Source organism: Geotrypetes seraphini, chromosome 3, assembly GCF_902459505.1.
Source record: "Geotrypetes seraphini chromosome 3, aGeoSer1.1, whole genome shotgun sequence".
In the NCBI taxonomy this organism is placed as follows: Eukaryota; Metazoa; Chordata; class Amphibia; order Gymnophiona; family Dermophiidae; genus Geotrypetes; species Geotrypetes seraphini.
Window position 1 is genome coordinate 159,884,150 of NC_047086.1, and position 17,448 is coordinate 159,901,597.

The following is a 17,448-nucleotide window of genomic DNA, read 5'->3' on the forward strand; positions in this document are numbered from 1 at the left end:
GAAGGGAAAGGGGATAGAGGAAACAATAATGCTGCTGCACAGGGAACTGGTGTGGGGGGAGGGAAATGGAAGGGGGAGGGAATGTTGCTTTGGATAGACAGACAGAGGGAGGAAGGGAGACAGAAAGACACAGGGGCAGGTGCACAGGGAACTGGAGTGGGGGGAGGGAAATGGAGGGGGAGGGAATGCTTCTTTGAACACACAGACAGAGGGAGGAAGGGAGACAGAAAGACATTGGGGCAGGTGCACAGGGAACTGGTGTGGAGGGAGGGAATGCTGCTTTGGACAGACAGACAGAGGGAGGAAGGGAGACAGAAAGACAAGAAGAAAGACACAGGGGCAGGTGCACAGGGAACTGGCATGGGGGGAGGGAAAGGTGCTGCTGGACAGGGGGGAGGTAAAACAAAGGGAGAAGGGCTGCTGCTGCATAAGGAGAGCTGTGAAGGGGGGTGGTGGACACAGGGGAGGTAAAAGGAAGGGAGAATGGACAGGGGGAGCAGGCAAGGGGTGGTGATGGACAGCCAAGGAAAAAGAAAGACAGAAAGAAAGAAAGCGGCTAAGGAGAGAGAGAGAAAAAGAAATAAAGAGAGACACACACACATATATTCTAGCACCCGTTAATGTAACGGGCTATAAGACTAGTAAGATAATATACTAAATATTTGTGAAAATGGGTAACCTCAGTGTGTAGGGTCAGCGAAGGGAGAATTTCTCCAGCGCTTCACTCAACAAGGCAAGGGCAACCATACCCCTGCCTGCTCACCATCATCAGGTACCTCATGTGTGCTTGAAATCAAAATATGTGTCTAACCACAGTGAAATAACTAATAATACACAGATAGGAACAATCATTGAGACCACTGTCAGGATCTTGAGTTCAGGCAGATTTGACCCCACAACTAATTAGGAGGCTTGGCAAATGTTGGTTGCATCCTCCCCCCCTACCCCCCCAGGCTGAAGAATAGTTTGGAAGAGTGAGGGTTTAAGAATATAAGAAGTTGCCTCCACTGGGTCAGACCAGAGGTCCATCTCGCCCAGCGGTCCGCTCCCGCGGTGGCCCATCAGGTCCACGACCTGTGAAGTGGTTTCTGACCACTTCTATAACCTACCTCAAGTTCTATCTGTACCCCTCTATCCCCTTATCCTCCAGGAACCTATCCAAACCTTCCTTGAACCCCTGTACCGAGTTCTGGCCTATCACTTCCTCCGGAAGCGCGTTCCATGTGTCCACCACCCTCTGGGTAAAAAAGAACTTCCTAGCATTTGTTCTAAACCTTTCCCCTTTCAATTTCTCTGAGTGACCCCTAGTGCTTGTGGCTCCCCACAGTTTGAAGAATCTGTCCTTATTTACTTTCTCTATGCCCTTTAGGATTTTGAAGGTTTCTATCATGTCTCCTCTTCTCCAGGGAGAACAGCCCCAGCATTTTTAACCTGTCAGCGTATGAAAAATTTTCCATACCTCTTATCAGTTTAGTCGCCCTCCTCTGCACTCCCTCGAGTACCGCCATGTACTTCTTGAGGTATGGCAACCAGTATTGAACACAGTACTCCAGGTGCGGGCGCACCATTGCGCAATACAGCGGCATGATGACCTCCTTCGTCCTGGTCGTGATATCTTTTTTGATGATGCCCAGCATTCTGTTTGTTTTCTTTGAGGCTGTCGCACACTGCGCCGATGGTTTCAGTGATGTGTCGACCATCACCCCCAGGTCCCTTTCAAGGTTACTCACCCCTAGCAGTGTTCCCCCCATTGTGTAGCTGAACATCGGGTTCTTTTTCCATACATGCATGACCTTACATTTCTGTACGTTAAAATTCATTTGCCACTTTTTTGCCCAGTCTTCCAGTCTCGTTAGATCCCTTTGCAGGTCTTCACAGTCTTCCGTGTTTCTAACCCTGCTGTAGAGTTTGGTGTCATCAGCAAATTTGATAACCTCACATTTTGACCCCGTCTCCAGATCGTTAATAAATATATTGAACAGTAGAGGTCCCAGCACCGACCCCTGTGGAACTCCGCTCGTGACCCATTGCCAGTCTGAGTATTGGCCCTTTACTCCAACCCTCTGTTTCCTGCCTGCCAACCAGTGTTTTTTTTTTTTTGTTTGAAATATTTTTTATTGAACAGAAAAGCACAGCACAGCCATACAAAAACATTGCAGTACAGGCATGACCGGATGCTGGTAGAACATCTAACAGAACTAAACAAACAAGGTATCACCCCCTCAGACGAGGGGGAGTTGTGGCCAGGCCCACCGGACATCCTACATGGCTCAACAAGTCAGAGTCCACCCCATCACGGCCCGCAGAGCCGCGGAGCTCATAATCCGGAAAGGCCGAGCGGTGCAAATCAACGTTTTCCAATAACAGTGGAATCCCCAAAAAAGAACCCTCTAACCACCCCCCCTCTTCCAGTCTCCAATCGCACTCCATTCAACCCCTCATACACTCCTGCACACCATCAACCATCCAAATAAACATGAAAACAGAAAGCAGAATAACCCTCCCCCCCCCCCCCCCGTTCAGTGAGAGAGTGAGTGTGAATAAGACACAAAGTCATTCATAAAGAGCCAAGTTCCTTCACAGTAGCATCCCATAAAGAGCGGTACAGTTGCTTGGGTGCCGATAGCGGCTCCGGATGGACACGGATCTCCCAGCGGGCCACCTCCAACAAGGAGCGCTTCCATACCAGCACCTCGGGTGCATTATCATCCATCCAGAGCCGGAGCACACCGCGTTTGGCCACCAACAAAGCGGTATAGAGAAATCGCCAGTGCTCCAAACTGAGGCCCTGTTCTAACACCGCCCCCTCACTCCCCAGAAGAATGAGCGAATAGGACCACTGTAGAGGCAACTGCACAACCTGGGCCAGAAAATCCAGTACCCCATTCCAATACGTTTCCAGCTGGGGGCATTCTAATATCATGTGGACCAGGGTGCCACGCAGTCGCCTACATTTAACACATATGTCAGTATCCCACAAGCCCGCCCTCCTACCCCGCACCCTAGTGAAGTATGTGCGATGTAAGATCTTAAACTGTATCTCCTGTAGGGAAACATTGCGCGCCCCACGAGAGACATTAGCAAAGCATGCCACCAACGTCTCAACCCCGACCTGCTCCCCGAGTTCATCCGTCCACTGAGAAGCGAGACCGAGAAGTCGGGGGTCCGGCCGTTCCTCTCGCGCCAATCTATACCAAGTAGAGAGGGAATTCATTAAGGCTGGGAAAGAGAGAAAGACGCGGTCAACCTTCAAGAGGTCGCCACCAGCGGGGGCATCTCTACGGCAGGACTCATAATAATGGCGTAATTGCAAATAAGCAAAAAACGGCATTTCGGGGAGAGACCAGTGACGGCGGAGGTCAACAAAAGAGGGGAACGCCCCCTCCCCAGAGGACACCGCCGTAATATGTCCCAGGCAAAAGTTGGAACCAAATCTAGCCTCCAGTCCACGGGCCGCACCCACCCCCGGAGGGAACTCAGGGCTCCCCCGCACAGAGCGAAAAGCCCAATTGTCCCGCAATCCTCCCCCTATTCGACGCCGCCACCAGAGCAGCGCACGGCGCATCGGGTCCAGCCATATAGAGTTACAACCCAACCTAGGGCGACGCCACCCACGGATATCAAGACAAGCCAGCGCACGGTGTGGGGTCACCCAGGAATCAAACAATCCCGGAGGAGCAAATCGTGAACCCCTCGAGTGTAGGTCATGCACCCATCGCAGCAGGGCCGCGACATTGTATAGCCGAAGATCTGGGAGCGCTAACCCCCCCCGAGCTCTGCTCTGCGTAAGTCTCCAAAACCCCACGCGGGCCCTCCGATTCCGCCAGATAAAGGAGCCAACAAAGGACCTGTAGGCTCCCTCCTCCGACGCTCGCAACCACAGGGGAATCATCTGTAAGGGATAAAGAATCTTGGGCAACAAAACCATCTTCACCAAGGCAATACGACCGAAGAGCGACAAAGGAAGATCACCCCATCTGTGGCAAGCATCCCGAAGCTGGGCAAGCCGTTCTACAATATTACGACGATATACCGTGGCCCAATCTGCGCTCAGAAAAATTCCCAGATATTTGAGTTCACCCGTCGCCCAACGGAAAGGGAAAGAAGGTAAAGTTCTCGATAAACAGGGCGCAGTGACCGAGATTGCCTCCGACTTACTGAAATTAATACACAGGCCGGAAAAAGCCCCGAAGGAATCGATAAAGGAAGTGATGCGGGGGATAGAATCCCGGGCATTACTGACAAAAAGTAGCATGTCGTCCGCAAACATGGTAATCTTGCAGACCTCCGCCCCCACCCGGATGCCCTCCACGCCCGGGGCATCACGTATCTTAGCCGCCAGCGGTTCAAGCGAAAGTATAAACAGCAACGGCGATAAGGGGCAGCCTTGCCGGGTGCCCCTCCTCAGCGGGAAGGAGACCGTACGCTGGCGATTGATGAGAAGCTGGGCGGTAGGAGCCGTATACAGACGAATCACCCAGTCAAGGAAAGAGCCTGTAATGCCAAAACGACTTAGGACCCAGAAAAGATAAGGCCAAACTACCTTATCGAAGGCTTTTTCAGCGTCCAAGCTAGCCAACAGATCATCCCCCGATCGACCTCTGCCCTCCCTCAGCGCCACCAACGCCTTAATTATGTTAGCCGAAGAGAAGCGACCCGGCACAAAGCCTACCTGATTTGGATGAACAAGCAAGGGGACAACCTGTGCTAGGCGCCTAGCCAGGATAGCCGTGAGGAGTTTCATATCCTGATTTAGTAGGGAAATGGGTCTATACGAGCCCACCAAGGCGGGATCCTTGCCCGGCTTAGGGAGCACCACAACATGGGCATGATTCTGCTCTGGGAGAAGTCTATCCGAGTCCTGCATATCTCCAAACATAGCGCACAATGCTGGGCCCACGTGATGTTGTAGGATCTTATAAAACTCGGGACCCATACCATCCGGTCCCGCAGCCTTAGCAAGCTTCAGACGACCAACAGCCGCGGAGATCTCTTGACAAGTGATAGGGGCATTAAGTAAGGTTCGATGAGCTTCCGAGGCGATCGGGAGATTCAAGTCGCGAAAGAAATTATCACGTTGCTCCGTGTCGTACCCGCCCTCGTTATAAAGATCACTATAGAATCGCACGAATTGGTTCTGAATAGCCGCCTCCGTCCGGTGCGACACATTCGAGGAGTCCCGAATAGTGGAGATGCGGGTGGTGCGCCGGTGCGGACGAACCAGATTGGCCAGAAGCCTCCCCGCCCGATTACCCCACCTGTAAAGTTGAAACTTGTACACGTCAAGATGAGTTAAGGCCCGAGCAGAGAGGATATCGTCAATTTGTTTGCGTAGCCCAAGATAGGATTGACGAGCTTCCTCTGAGCTGTGCCTCAAGTGATATAACCGGCATTCCCTCATCTGTTTTGCCAAGGACGTGAGTTCCGCATCCCGGAGCCTGCGCTTGCGGATAGAGTAAGCTATTATGCATCCGCGAAGATAAGCCTTTGCCGCTTCCCAGAATACAGTATCGGAGACCCCAGACCCTTCATTCGTCAGCTTGTACTTAGACCATTCCTCGGTAAGGTAGGTATGAAATTCCCCGTCAAGATACAGAGATGGATTGAGGCGCCAAATACGGTCACCCTGAGATCCACTCCCCCACTTAAGAGTCATAGTTACAGCAGCGTGGTCACTAAAGGGGACATCAAGTATGCGGGTGCGCGTCACCCTCCCGATAGAACGAGAGGGGAGTAAGAAATAGTCCAGTCGAGAATGGCAGTGGTGAACCCCTGAGAAGAAGGTAAAATCCACCTCTCCAGGATGATACACCCTCCACACATCCTGGAGATCCAACTCTCCCATTAGGAAGTTCACCCCCCGCCGCTCATTGTCCGCCGTCACTGGTCTCGGGGGCTTACAGTCAATGGAAGGGTCGCTAGTTACATTGAAGTCCCCTCCCACCAGGAGTTCGTAGTTCGGCAATGCTATCAAAGAGGCCCCCAGAGAGGAAAAGAAAGAGGGAGTGTATACATTAGGCGCGTAAACATTGCAAAGCACCACAGGTTTATCATTCAACGTCCCCACCCAGATGACGAAACGGCCCTGAGGGTCCCTAATGACTCTATGTGTTACCATCGACAATGCTTTATGGAAGAGTATAGCCACCCCCCGTTGCCGAGAGGAGTAGGAGGACGCCACTACTTCTCCCACCCAATCTCGCTGCAGTTTCTGATGTTCGCATGCCGTGAGGTGAGTCTCCTGTAGAAAAGCTACCATGACCTTTTCCTTCTTCAAAAAAGACAGAACTTTCGTGCGCTTTACTGGCGAGTTGATGCCCGCCACATTCAGCGTAAGACACATCAAGTCAGCCATATCCATGAGAAGAACTGAGCATCAGCACAACGTCCCAACTGTTCCACCCAAGATCCCCTAGGGTCTCCCAGCTAAACCCCTGAGGACAGACAATAAAACCCCACGATCCCCACTGAACTAGGGATACACCCCCCCCCAACCCTACCCCTCCTCCCCTCCCTCTACGCAGAGCACTCAACCATACACACCCAAGCACACCCCACACAAACATAGAACAACCTACCACACCAACTAGTCCCCACTCTTCCTCCCGCTTACGACCCCCCCTCGTACCCACCCAGCATCCCAACCGTTTCCATTCCCCCACTAAAAACATATACCTAAAGGCCCCCCCCAACCCCCTCACACAAAGAGACCCATACAACTGCAAAAATCAACCCCACCCCTAATGGCAAGACCTCCCCTCATGAACAAATCTAAAGACAGCAATGAAGTCAAAAACAGAGCAAATAGCAGATAACAGAGAATAAAGAATGGGGGGTATAGATCGGAGCATCAAATACCCAAAGTCCAGAGTCCAGAATCCCTGCATGCATATGCCGAATCATCGGTCCAGTCCAAGGATCTGACTAAGCATAACAGAAACAAATGCCAGAACCGAGAAAGCTGCCAAAGCAGCGCAGTGATAATATCCCTCAATAGCGTCCATCCATCAGGGCCTCCCAGGACCAAGCAGAAAAGAATAAGAGTCCACGAAAGGCCCCAGTGGTTCCCCCCAGAAGGGGACACAAAGCTCGAGCTCAGTAGTAGCCGACCCCTGTTGCAGGTATCAGCGGCCATAGACGCAAAGTCAAAAGAGATTTATAGAGCAACTAAGCAAATGAGGTAAACTGAGGTACTGAGTTAAGGGTTCGGAGGTGTAAGTGCCAGGGATCTGATAAAGGTCTGCAGTGCCTCCGCATCCTCGTAGGTCTTCGGTCCCCCGGCCTCAAAGACCCGGACCCGTGCAGGGTACTGCACCACGAAGCGGAGGCCTCTGTTACGGAGCTCAGTGCAGTGAGGTGCCAAGGCTCGCCGGCGGGCAGCCACCTCGGCAGAGTAGTCGTTAAACAGCAGAATTTTAGCACCGTCCCGTTCCAACGTGCCCTTTTTGCGATAGAACGCCATGACTTGTGCCTTGTCAGCAAAATTCAGATATCTGGCAATGACAGGTCGCGGTCTGCCTTCTCCCTCGCGACGCTGGCCCAGGCGATGCACCCTTTCCACCAAGGCGCGTGATCCTGCCGGGGTGAAGCCCACTGCATCAGGTAGCCACCTCTCCACCAGATCGCGCAGTTCGGCGTCGCGGATATTTTCCGCCAGGCCCACCAGTCGGATATTATTACGACGTCCGCGGTTTTCTTGGTCTTCCAGGCGCTCGTGTAGGGTAGCGCACGTAGCCTGCAGGTCCCGAACCTGCGCCTCCAGCACTCCGGAGCGGTCTTCCTGGGCGGTGATGCGAGACTCCGCTTGCTGAAGGCGTTGGCCATGCCGCTCCAGGCAGTCCCGCACGTCCTCCACAGTTGCCTGTAGTTTGGTGAGTCTCCCATCAATTGCTGCCGATATAGTTCGAGTCAGCTCCTGTACCGCATCGTCCTGAAGCAGCACTTTCGGCGGGGTCGCAGTTCCGGCCGCCATCTTAGGTGCGCCGTGCTCACGCTGGACTCGTGCCGGCCGCGGGGTCCTAACTGGCATAACTTGCCTGGAAACCCGCGCAGAAAACCGCCGAAGCAGCCGTCAGCCTCCCACTGCTTTCCGCTTGATATCGCGCCAAAGAAGGTGAGGGGAGCAGAGCTGAAAAGCTTTAAAAAGCGGAGATTGGAGCGTGAGAGGGTCGGAGCACGAGCCAGGAGCCGCCGCTCAGCTCAGCGTCATCACGTGACCCCCGCCAACCAGTGTTTGATCCATCGATAGATATCCCCTTGCACCCCGTGGTTCCACAGCTTTTTAAGTAGCCGCTCGTGAGGTACCTTGTCGAAGGCTTTTTGGAAGTCAAGGTAAATAATGTCTATGGATTCCCCCTTATCCATCTGGCTGTTTATTCCCTCAAAGAAGTACAGCAAGTTCGTGAGGCACGACCTTCCCTTGCAGAAGCCATGCTGGCTCGCCTTCAGTTGTCCATTGTTTTCTATGTGTTCGCAGATTGTGTCCTTTACCATTGCTTCCATCATCTTTCCCGGAACCGAGGTCAACCTCACAGGCCTGTAGTTTCCCGGGTCACCCCTTGATCCCTTCTTAAAGATGGGCGTGACATTTGCTATTTTCCAGTCCTCTGGGATCTCCCCAGTTTTTAGGGAGAGGTTACATATTTGGCGAAGTGTCTCTGCTATTTCATTTCTCAGTTCTTTTAGCACCCTTGGGCGGATGCCGTCCGGGCCCGGTGATTTGTCACTCTTCAGTCTGTCTATCTGTCTGAGGACATCCTCTTTGCTTACCTCTAGTTGTACCAGCCTTTCGTTGTGTTCTCCGTTTATAATCACCTCGGGTTCTGGGATATTGGATGTGTCCTCTCTGGTGAAGACTGACGAGAAGAATTTGTTTAACCTGTCAGCTATCTCTTTTTCCTCCTTTATCGCTCCTTTCCTGTCTCCGTCGTCCAGTGGTCCCACTTCCTCTCTGGCTGGTTGTTTCCCTTTCACATACCTGAAGAAGGGTTTGAAGTTTCTTGCTTCTCCTGCCAGTTTTTCCTCATATTCACTCTTTGCTTTCCTGACCTCTCGATGGCATTCTTTCTGGTGTCTTTTGTGCTCTTCCTGGTTTTCCTTTGTTGGTTCCTTTTTCCATTTCTTGAAGGATGATTTCTTGTCACTTATCACCTTTTTAACTGCAGTTGTTATCCATGCTGGGTTTCTAGTTCGATTTTTTTTGCACCCTTTCCTAAACCTTGGGACGTACAGGTCTTGTGCCTCGAGCACTGTGCCTTTAAGCAGTGTCCAGGCTTCCTTTACGATCTTCACCTTCCCTGAGCTGTTGCTGAGCTTTTTTCCTACCATTTTCCTCATGTCCTTGTAGTTTCCTTTTCTGAAGTTGAGTGCTGTCGTTGTGGTTCTTTTCACTTTTGATGTTCCCATGTTTAATTTGTACTGGATCATGTTGTGATCGCTGTTCCCTAATGGTGCTAGTACCACCACTTCCTTTGCGGGTCCCTCTAGCCCGTTGAGGATTAGGTCCAGAGTGGCATCCCCTCGCGTTGGTTCCGTGACCAGCTGCTCCATGAAACAGTCCCTTATCACCTCTAGGAATTTAGTTTCTCTCGTGCAATTTGAGTGCCCAATGTCCCAGTCTATTCCCAGATAGTTGAAATCCCCCATAACCACCACCCTTCCACTTTTGCACACCTGCCTCAGTTCGGTCTCCAGGTCCAGGTCGTTTGCTTCTGGTTGTCCTGGTGGGCGATAGTACAGTCCTAACTTGATGTCAGCCCCTTCCCCTCCTGTCAACTTAACCCATAGTGACTCCAGACTGTCTGCCTTTATTGGTGTTTCTGTTCTGGATGAAGGAATGGAGTCCTTTATGTACAGTGCTATTCCTCCTCCCTTCTTGTGTGCCCTGTCCCTCCTGTAGAGTTTGTACCCCTGTAGGGCCACATCCCATTTGTTGTCCTCTGACCACCATGTCTCTGTGATTCCTATTATGTCTAGGTCCTTATTTCTGGCTATAACTTCTAGCTCCCCCATTTTAGTCCTTAGGCTCCTAGCATTTGTATATAGGCAATTTAAGTCCCGGTTTGTTACCTTTCCTTTTGGATCTACTCTTGATTTGATGCTCCTGCTGGTCTCCCCACGGGCTGCCTCCTGCGGTGTGTCTATCCCATCCTCTGCCCGCTTTTTTGTTCTTTGATAGCCCTCTGGTTCCGGCTGTTTCCTCCTTGTCTTGCTCTTTAGCTCTATTTGCCTCACGGGTCCCTGTACTGCATCTTTGGGTTTATGACCATAAAGTGTCCATTTTGTCTCTAGTCCACTGTTGCCATTTCTTGTTTCAGTATCCTTGCTCGATACTGTGGTCCGATGTGTTGAGATCAGATCGACTATCGGCTTTCCCCTTGTTATCAGTTTAAAGTCATGTCTATGCAGGTCTGAATGTTACGTGCCAGCATCCTAGTCCAAGCCGTGCTCAAATGCAGTCTGTCTCTCCTGTAGAGCTTGTTTTTCCCCAGGAAGGTTGACCAGTTCCGTACAAAGAGGAAACCCTCCTCATCACACCATCGCCTCAGCCATCCTTTTGTTGCTTGCAGCTCGGTCTGCCTCCTCGTATCTGCCCTTGGTACTGGCAGGATCTCTGAAAAGGCTATCTTCCCTGTCCTCAGCTTCAGCTTCCTCCCCAGGATCTTAAAATGTTCGGTCAGTGTAGTCTTGTTGAAATTCCTTCTGCTGACGTCATTTGTTCCGATGTGGATTATCACTGCTGTTTCCTCTGTCTCAGCTCCCTCCATGATTCTCTCGATTCTGTTGGAGATGTCCTTTGTCCTCGCCCCTGGGAGACATGTCACTAGGCGATCCGCTCTGCCTCCTGCTATGTGACTGTCCACCTCTCTCAGGATTGAGTCTCCCACCATGATAGCAGATTTCCCTCTCCTCAGCTTCCTCCTGGATCTCAGGTCTGTGTCGATGATTGGGTCCTCCCGCTGTGGACTCCGCCCCCCTTCCGCTCTCTCCAAGACCCTTCTGCCGCCGCGTAGCGGTGGCCCGCTGTAGACTCCGCCCCCCTTCCGCTCTCTCCAAGACCCTTCTGCCGCTGCGTAGCGGCGGCCCGCTGTGGACTCCGCCCCCCTTCCGGTACATGTCATACAAAAACAAGCACTTTGCGGCGCACGCTCACTCTCACAGAACGCTGGATATTATCTGCACAGCACCTTGACTTGTTCATGCTTTTAATTTGTATAGACTTTATTGTTTTTTTTTATTATATTACTTATTCTTTTTCAAGTTTAATTACGTTTAGTTTTTACCTGTCTTTGCAACTCTCTTTTCAACAGCTCTCTCCAAGACCCTTCTGCCGCCGCATAGCGGCGGCCCGCTGTGGACTCCGCCCCCCTTCCGGTACATGTCATACAAAAACAAGCACTTTGCGGCGCACGCCGCAAAGGAGCGCACCTAAGGAGCAGGTCCTGCTCCTTGATGCGCTCCTTTGTGCGCTACTACATTGCGCTACTACAAAATACAGGGCCTTCAAACATTACAATTTTTTCATTACTCTTTCTTACTGTTTCCTTCTTTATCTATTACTAATTAACATTTCTCCTCTCATTTTTCATAAGCAAATTCTTCATTCCTCTCCCCTTAATATGGATACCTACACCAACCCAATTCCTGTCATTTGGGGTCATAGACCTACAAAACCATTTAATCATTTAACAATACCCAATCAGTCAGAACACATTAAAATTTTATCGGCTTCACCAATGACGTCGACTACAGATTTTATTTCCCCAATTTCAGTCTCCAACAACTTACATCTTAATATTGGTTTAATTAATGTCCGGTCTGTAAAAACCAAGCATCATTTACTCAAAGATCTGATAATTCAACACTCTTTCGATATATTATGCCTAACAGAAACATGGTTGACTGATGGAGACGAAGCGTATTTATCTTACATTTGTCCCCCCGGTTATTCATACTTTTTTAATCACCGCCGACTAAAACGCGGAGGAGGATTAGCCATTATTTCCCGTAATCAATTACTAACAAATATCGATTATTCCCCCCCTAACTTTCCTATTGAATTTTTACAATTTTCTTTTCAATTTAAACCAAAATTAGATGTTCTACTTCTTTACTTGCCCCCCCCTATCACGAGTGAAAATTTAACTCAACTTCAGTCACTCCTTTTTGATTTTGGTTCTTCTTCTTTGAATCCATTTATTTTGGGTGATTTTAACATCCATTTTGATAACCCTGATAACTCTTTCACCAAAAATATCTTATCATACATCAAACAATTAGATATTCATCCTTTAATATCAGAACCCACACATCGATTAGGTCATACAATAGATATGGCCCTTATTTCAACTTCTTCAGTCGATAATTACTCACTAAACTTTTGTTTGCCAGTTCCCTGGTCGGATCATTATTTGATTTCATTATCATATAAAACAACACATACTAATTCCCACTCTTCCAAAAATAAAACAGTTAAATTTAGAGATTTTAATACTCTCTCCTTTGAAGCTATTTTAGCAACTCTCTCACCAAATTTCTTTGACTTTAATACTTCTTCATTGGATGAATCTCTAAATCATTGGTCTACCAATACTCTTTTATTATTAGATTCTCTAGCTCCTTTACAAACCAAAATTATCTCATCAAAGAAATCTACAAATCCCTGGTTCAATTCAGAACTTTCTCTTATTAAAAAACAATTAAGATCACTTGAACGTAAATGGAGGAAAAATAGATCACCAGTTAATACTGAATCATTTAAAGAACACTCTAAATTCTATAAATTAAAAATTAATGATGCCAAAACTAAGTATTATTCAACTAAAATTTTGAAAGCTAATAATTCCTCAGTACTCTATCGAATTTTGAATTCAATTACTTATTCAAGCAAACGGAAAAATCATGAAGAACAATCCACTCTTACTGCCCAAGATCTTTCTACGTATTTTATTAATAAAATTACTAACATTAGGGCAACTTTTAACGCACACCAATCACTCTTATCCACTTATGAACAAACAGAACCCAGCCCATTTTCGTCGAAATGCTCCCATTTCAAAATTCCAAATTTAACTGAGATCGAAACACTCTTTAATTCTATTAACATTAAAGGCTCCTCAGCTGACTCAATACCACCGTTTATTCTCAAGCGTTATTTCAGGATATTTGGTCCAGCAATTCTTACACTTATTAGTGAAAGCTTAAAACAAAGCTATATGCCAAAACTCTGGAAAAACTCAACTATTCGCCCCATCATTAAAGATCAAAAAACTAGTATTAATGACATGTCAAACTATAGACCAATAGCAAACATTTCTTTTCTATCAAAATTAACTGAGAAGATAGTTTTTAATCAGTTATCAGATTTCATCGAAAAAACCAATATTTTACACCCAAATCAGACAGGCTTTAGGCAACACCACTCAACAGAATATTCATTACTAGGTATGACCACATCCATACATTATTTCTTAGATCACCACCAGTCAGTTCTATTAATTTCACTAGACCTTTCAGCCGCTTTCGACACTATCGATCACGAGCTTCTATTAAACAGGCTTCAATCTATTGGTGTTTCAGACCAGATTTTTTCCTGGTTTCAATCTTACTTTTCCGATCGTACATCTTCCGTGTTATTCAATAATGAAATTTCTAATAATGTCTCTCTAACATACGGTGTTCCGCAAGGTTCAATATTATCTCCACTACTATTCAATATTTTTCTTGCACCACTTCTTACTCTATGTCAGTCCATCGGTTTTAATGTCTTTGCTTATGCCGATGACATCCAATTATTACATCCCATCGATACTAATAACCCTTTGGATATTTCAACAATAACCACGAAACTAGAAAAAATATCAGATTGGTTAAATATCAATCGGCTTGCGTTGAACATAAATAAATCAAATATAATGCTCTTTCCCTGGAAAGATAATTTAAGTATTAATTCCCCAATCACTATCAAGGGCATCCCGTTACAAGAAGTCAAAAAAATAAAAATCTTAGGGATTATATTCGATAATAAACTCACTTTTCACGATCATATCAGCAGTGTCGTTAAGTTATCTTTTTTTAGGCTCAGACAAATTCGTTCTATTTCCCAATTTCTTTGTGAAAAGTCTCTTAAAATTCTTATCCATTCTTTCGTTTTATCCAGAATAGATTATTGTAATTCTCTGTATAATGGTATTGCCCAAAAGGAACTTAAACGCCTTCAGATTATTCAAAACACATCTATAAAATTGATTACAAAAGCAAGGAAATTTGACCATGTGACACCTCTTCTTAGGGAAGCACATTGGTTACCAGTCACCCACCGAGTATCTTATAAAATATGCCTGCTTACATACAAAACTCTTCTTTTCAAAACCCCAGCATTCATTCACAAATATTTGATTCCATATACTACTAATCGAACATTAAGATCCACAGAACAAAATCTGCTATCGGTCCCCTCTCTTAAATTCATTAATACTCGTAGACAAGTTATCTTTTCTGTTTCAGCACCCCAAATCTGGAATTCTCTCCCTATCTATCTAAGGGAAGAAACAAACATAGAAAAATTCAAAGGTAACCTGAAGAGTTTTCTCTTTAAAGATGCCTTTTCTATTTAACCCTTTCTACACAAATTAATAACAATTCTTTTACCTCTAATCTTTTACTGAAATATTCAGTTTTTTCCCTTCCTCATGTATTTTCCTTACCTGTTTTTTCCTTCTTTAACATATATTGTAACTTTTACCCCTCCTTTTCCTTATGTATCATGTTTTGTTTCGTTTTGTATTTTTTTTTTGTCAATAATGTGTTCAGTCTCATTTAGTATATTATTCCCCTTTTTTATTGTAATTTTAATAACATGTACATCGCTTAGAATGTAGATTAAGCGATTAATCAAATTTTTAATAAACTTGAAACTTGAAACTTGAATCCTTCCTTCTCCTGGTTGGTTCCTACGCAAGGTTCCTCTCTCTCGGCTCCTGGTGGATCCTGGTGGCTCCTGGCGGGTCCTGTCCTCCATCTGTTTGTTCCCTTATGAAGAGCGGGTGGTCCTGTGTTTCTACCATCTTGCAGGCCTCCTCGATGAATCTTTCGAGCTCTCTGACCTGCTCGTTGATGTGGTTTTCTCTGGTGATGTCCTCAGTTGGTTCAAAATCCCTTGGTTCCTCTATGGATCGGAGTCCCTCTAGCTCCTGTACTTTGATCTGCAGTCTCCCGACCTCCTTCTTCAGGCTAGCCAGTTCCTGACATCGACTGCATATGTAGGCCTGCCTCCCGGAAGGGAGGTAGTCATACATGTGACAATCAATGCAGTATACTGGAAAGCTTCGCTGGCCTTCTGCTGCCTCCATTATTCCTTCCTTGTGACTAAAGTTCCTTGGTGCGCTGGAGTGTGCCTGACGTGTAGCTAGGTGGAGAAGTAGAGAGAGAACAAATAATGAGTATAGAAGAAAGAAAATTTTTTTTTGTTTGTTTGTTTGTTTTTAGTTATTTAAGAAGATTGAATTTGCTGCTGAGCAGCCTGGACTCCTGGCTCCTTCTCTCGGCTCCTTCGCAAAGGCGCCCTCGCTAAGGCGAGCCGCGCATCGAACGGCCGCGCACCGTTGGCTCACCCCCTTTTAAGGGGGAGCCTGGGCACTGAAGCGACCTCTGACGCGGTGGGGGTGGGCAGAGCTTTCTCTCGCCGCTACCCCGATCAGCTTTTCACCCCTCCTGGCTGCCCTTGTGCCTCTCCTCCAGCCCTCTCAGTCCTGGCTTTCTCCCTTCTGCCTCCCGATCCTGCCCTGTAAGTAAAGAAACTGTAAAGAGCAAGTTAGAACGCAGCCGCGGTCTGCCTCGTGCCCAGGCTTCCTGCCTTTTAAGGGGTTTGAGGGTATCAGGTTTTTGGAACCTGATTAAAAGGCAGCCCAAAGAAACAAGCCACTGGATCCATCCTTTGCTTGTTTGAAGCAGAAAATCCCTTCTCCATTTCCAGCTGCAGTAAGAAGCTGATGCAGATACAACTCATTACTGTCTATGGGAAAATCAGGGTAGACCTATTTTTAGCAAAACTATTGGTTTCTGAGGTTGTCCCAAGGGTTCTCTACCTCTAAAATCCTATTTTGAGTAATTTTGGTCTTTTAGTTTTGCTCCCACGAGCTGTTTCCTGGTGCCAAAACACTGCAGTGGCATCCATCTTGGATTTCCTATGTTATCTACTGGGTCATGTGTGAATGATGTCCTCACAACATTTCATAACAGTTCAAGCCACACACTTTTCATCTTGTACTGTGGTTGGAGTAACTGCTTATTCTCTGTGCTTCCTCCAGGGACTAAAAAGGGATCTCCCTCAGTGCATAGGGCCTTGGTGGGAGAAATAGGATAACCAAGCTCTCAAATTTCTGTCTCACTTATCTGGTAGTCAATATCAGCTTTTCCTCTCTCTCCCCCTCCTAGGAATCCACAGGAGTCTCCCTCTATACAGGACTTTGGCAGGAGAAAAAGGATCACAAAAAGTCTTGAGTTTCTCACTGACTTCCCTTATATAACCTCTCCTTGGGAAAAAAGGACTTCCTATACTTCCCACTATTTCTCTTCTAACCACTTAAAGCTTAGTCTCAGTGACCCCCTGAAAAATAATACACAACTTCCTTTTATGGCACAGGCATTTTTCAGGAGAGTCACATAAAGATTATTGTTTGTAGTCTGTAGTTTGAAATCTCTTTAACATGAGGATTGAATGCTTATCTAATTGAATCTTGTAAAAGAATAATTGGCATTATATTTCTATATTTTGTTTTCTGCACTCATTAAAGTTACACTGGCTGTAAAGGTGAGACAATTTTTACAAGGCAAATTATATGTGTCTCATCATTGTCATCCTCCTTTTTTTGTTTGTTTTGTTTAGAAAGAAGAAGAAGAAATTCGTCTTCGAGAGGAGGCTGAACGGGTTCGACTGGAACGCGACAAACATTTCCAAAGAGAAGAACAAGAACGTTTAGAAAGGAAGAAGGTGAATTAACAGATATTAGGTCATTTCTCCTTTGTCAAACAGGATGAACCATCCAATGGCTTCTGCGTGAACTGTGAGTTTTCTAAGTAAGCATAGGATGTCCTGTCCAGCTAATCTCATAAGTCCCTTGCCATGGCTGAGTTCTCTCAGATATTTTTCTACTTGACACTAAAGCAAAGAGAAGAACTATCCTTTTCCTGGTGATTTGTTTTTCTTCACTGCATCAGAATGCCACAGAAGGTAAGATGCTTCAAAAGCTGCAAGATGAAGGATCTTCATTCATCACATCTCCTGGGAGGACAGGATATAAAACCAAATAAATAAATAAAACATCTGGACTCTCTTCCACCATCAGAGAAACTCCAGCATGTTAAAAGGTGGGAAAAATGCCTTTGCAACATAGTAGGTAAAAACACCATGCCTGATAATATGACACAGGATCTACTGCTACTGGAACG

General features: G+C 46.9%; 1 protein-coding gene across 7 annotated transcripts in view; it reads left to right on the forward strand.

Moving 5' to 3' along the window:
- MAP7 (microtubule associated protein 7) overlaps positions 1-17,448 on the forward strand; it is a 243,559-nt gene that overhangs the window by 199,136 nt on the left and 26,975 nt on the right. For all 7 annotated transcript variants that reach the window (XM_033937512.1, XM_033937511.1, XM_033937509.1 and 4 more), the window contains exon 13: positions 16,886-16,990. In XM_033937512.1, coding sequence (XP_033793403.1) covers positions 16,886-16,990 — 105 coding nt within the window. The remainder of the gene's footprint in view (positions 1-16,885; positions 16,991-17,448) is intronic.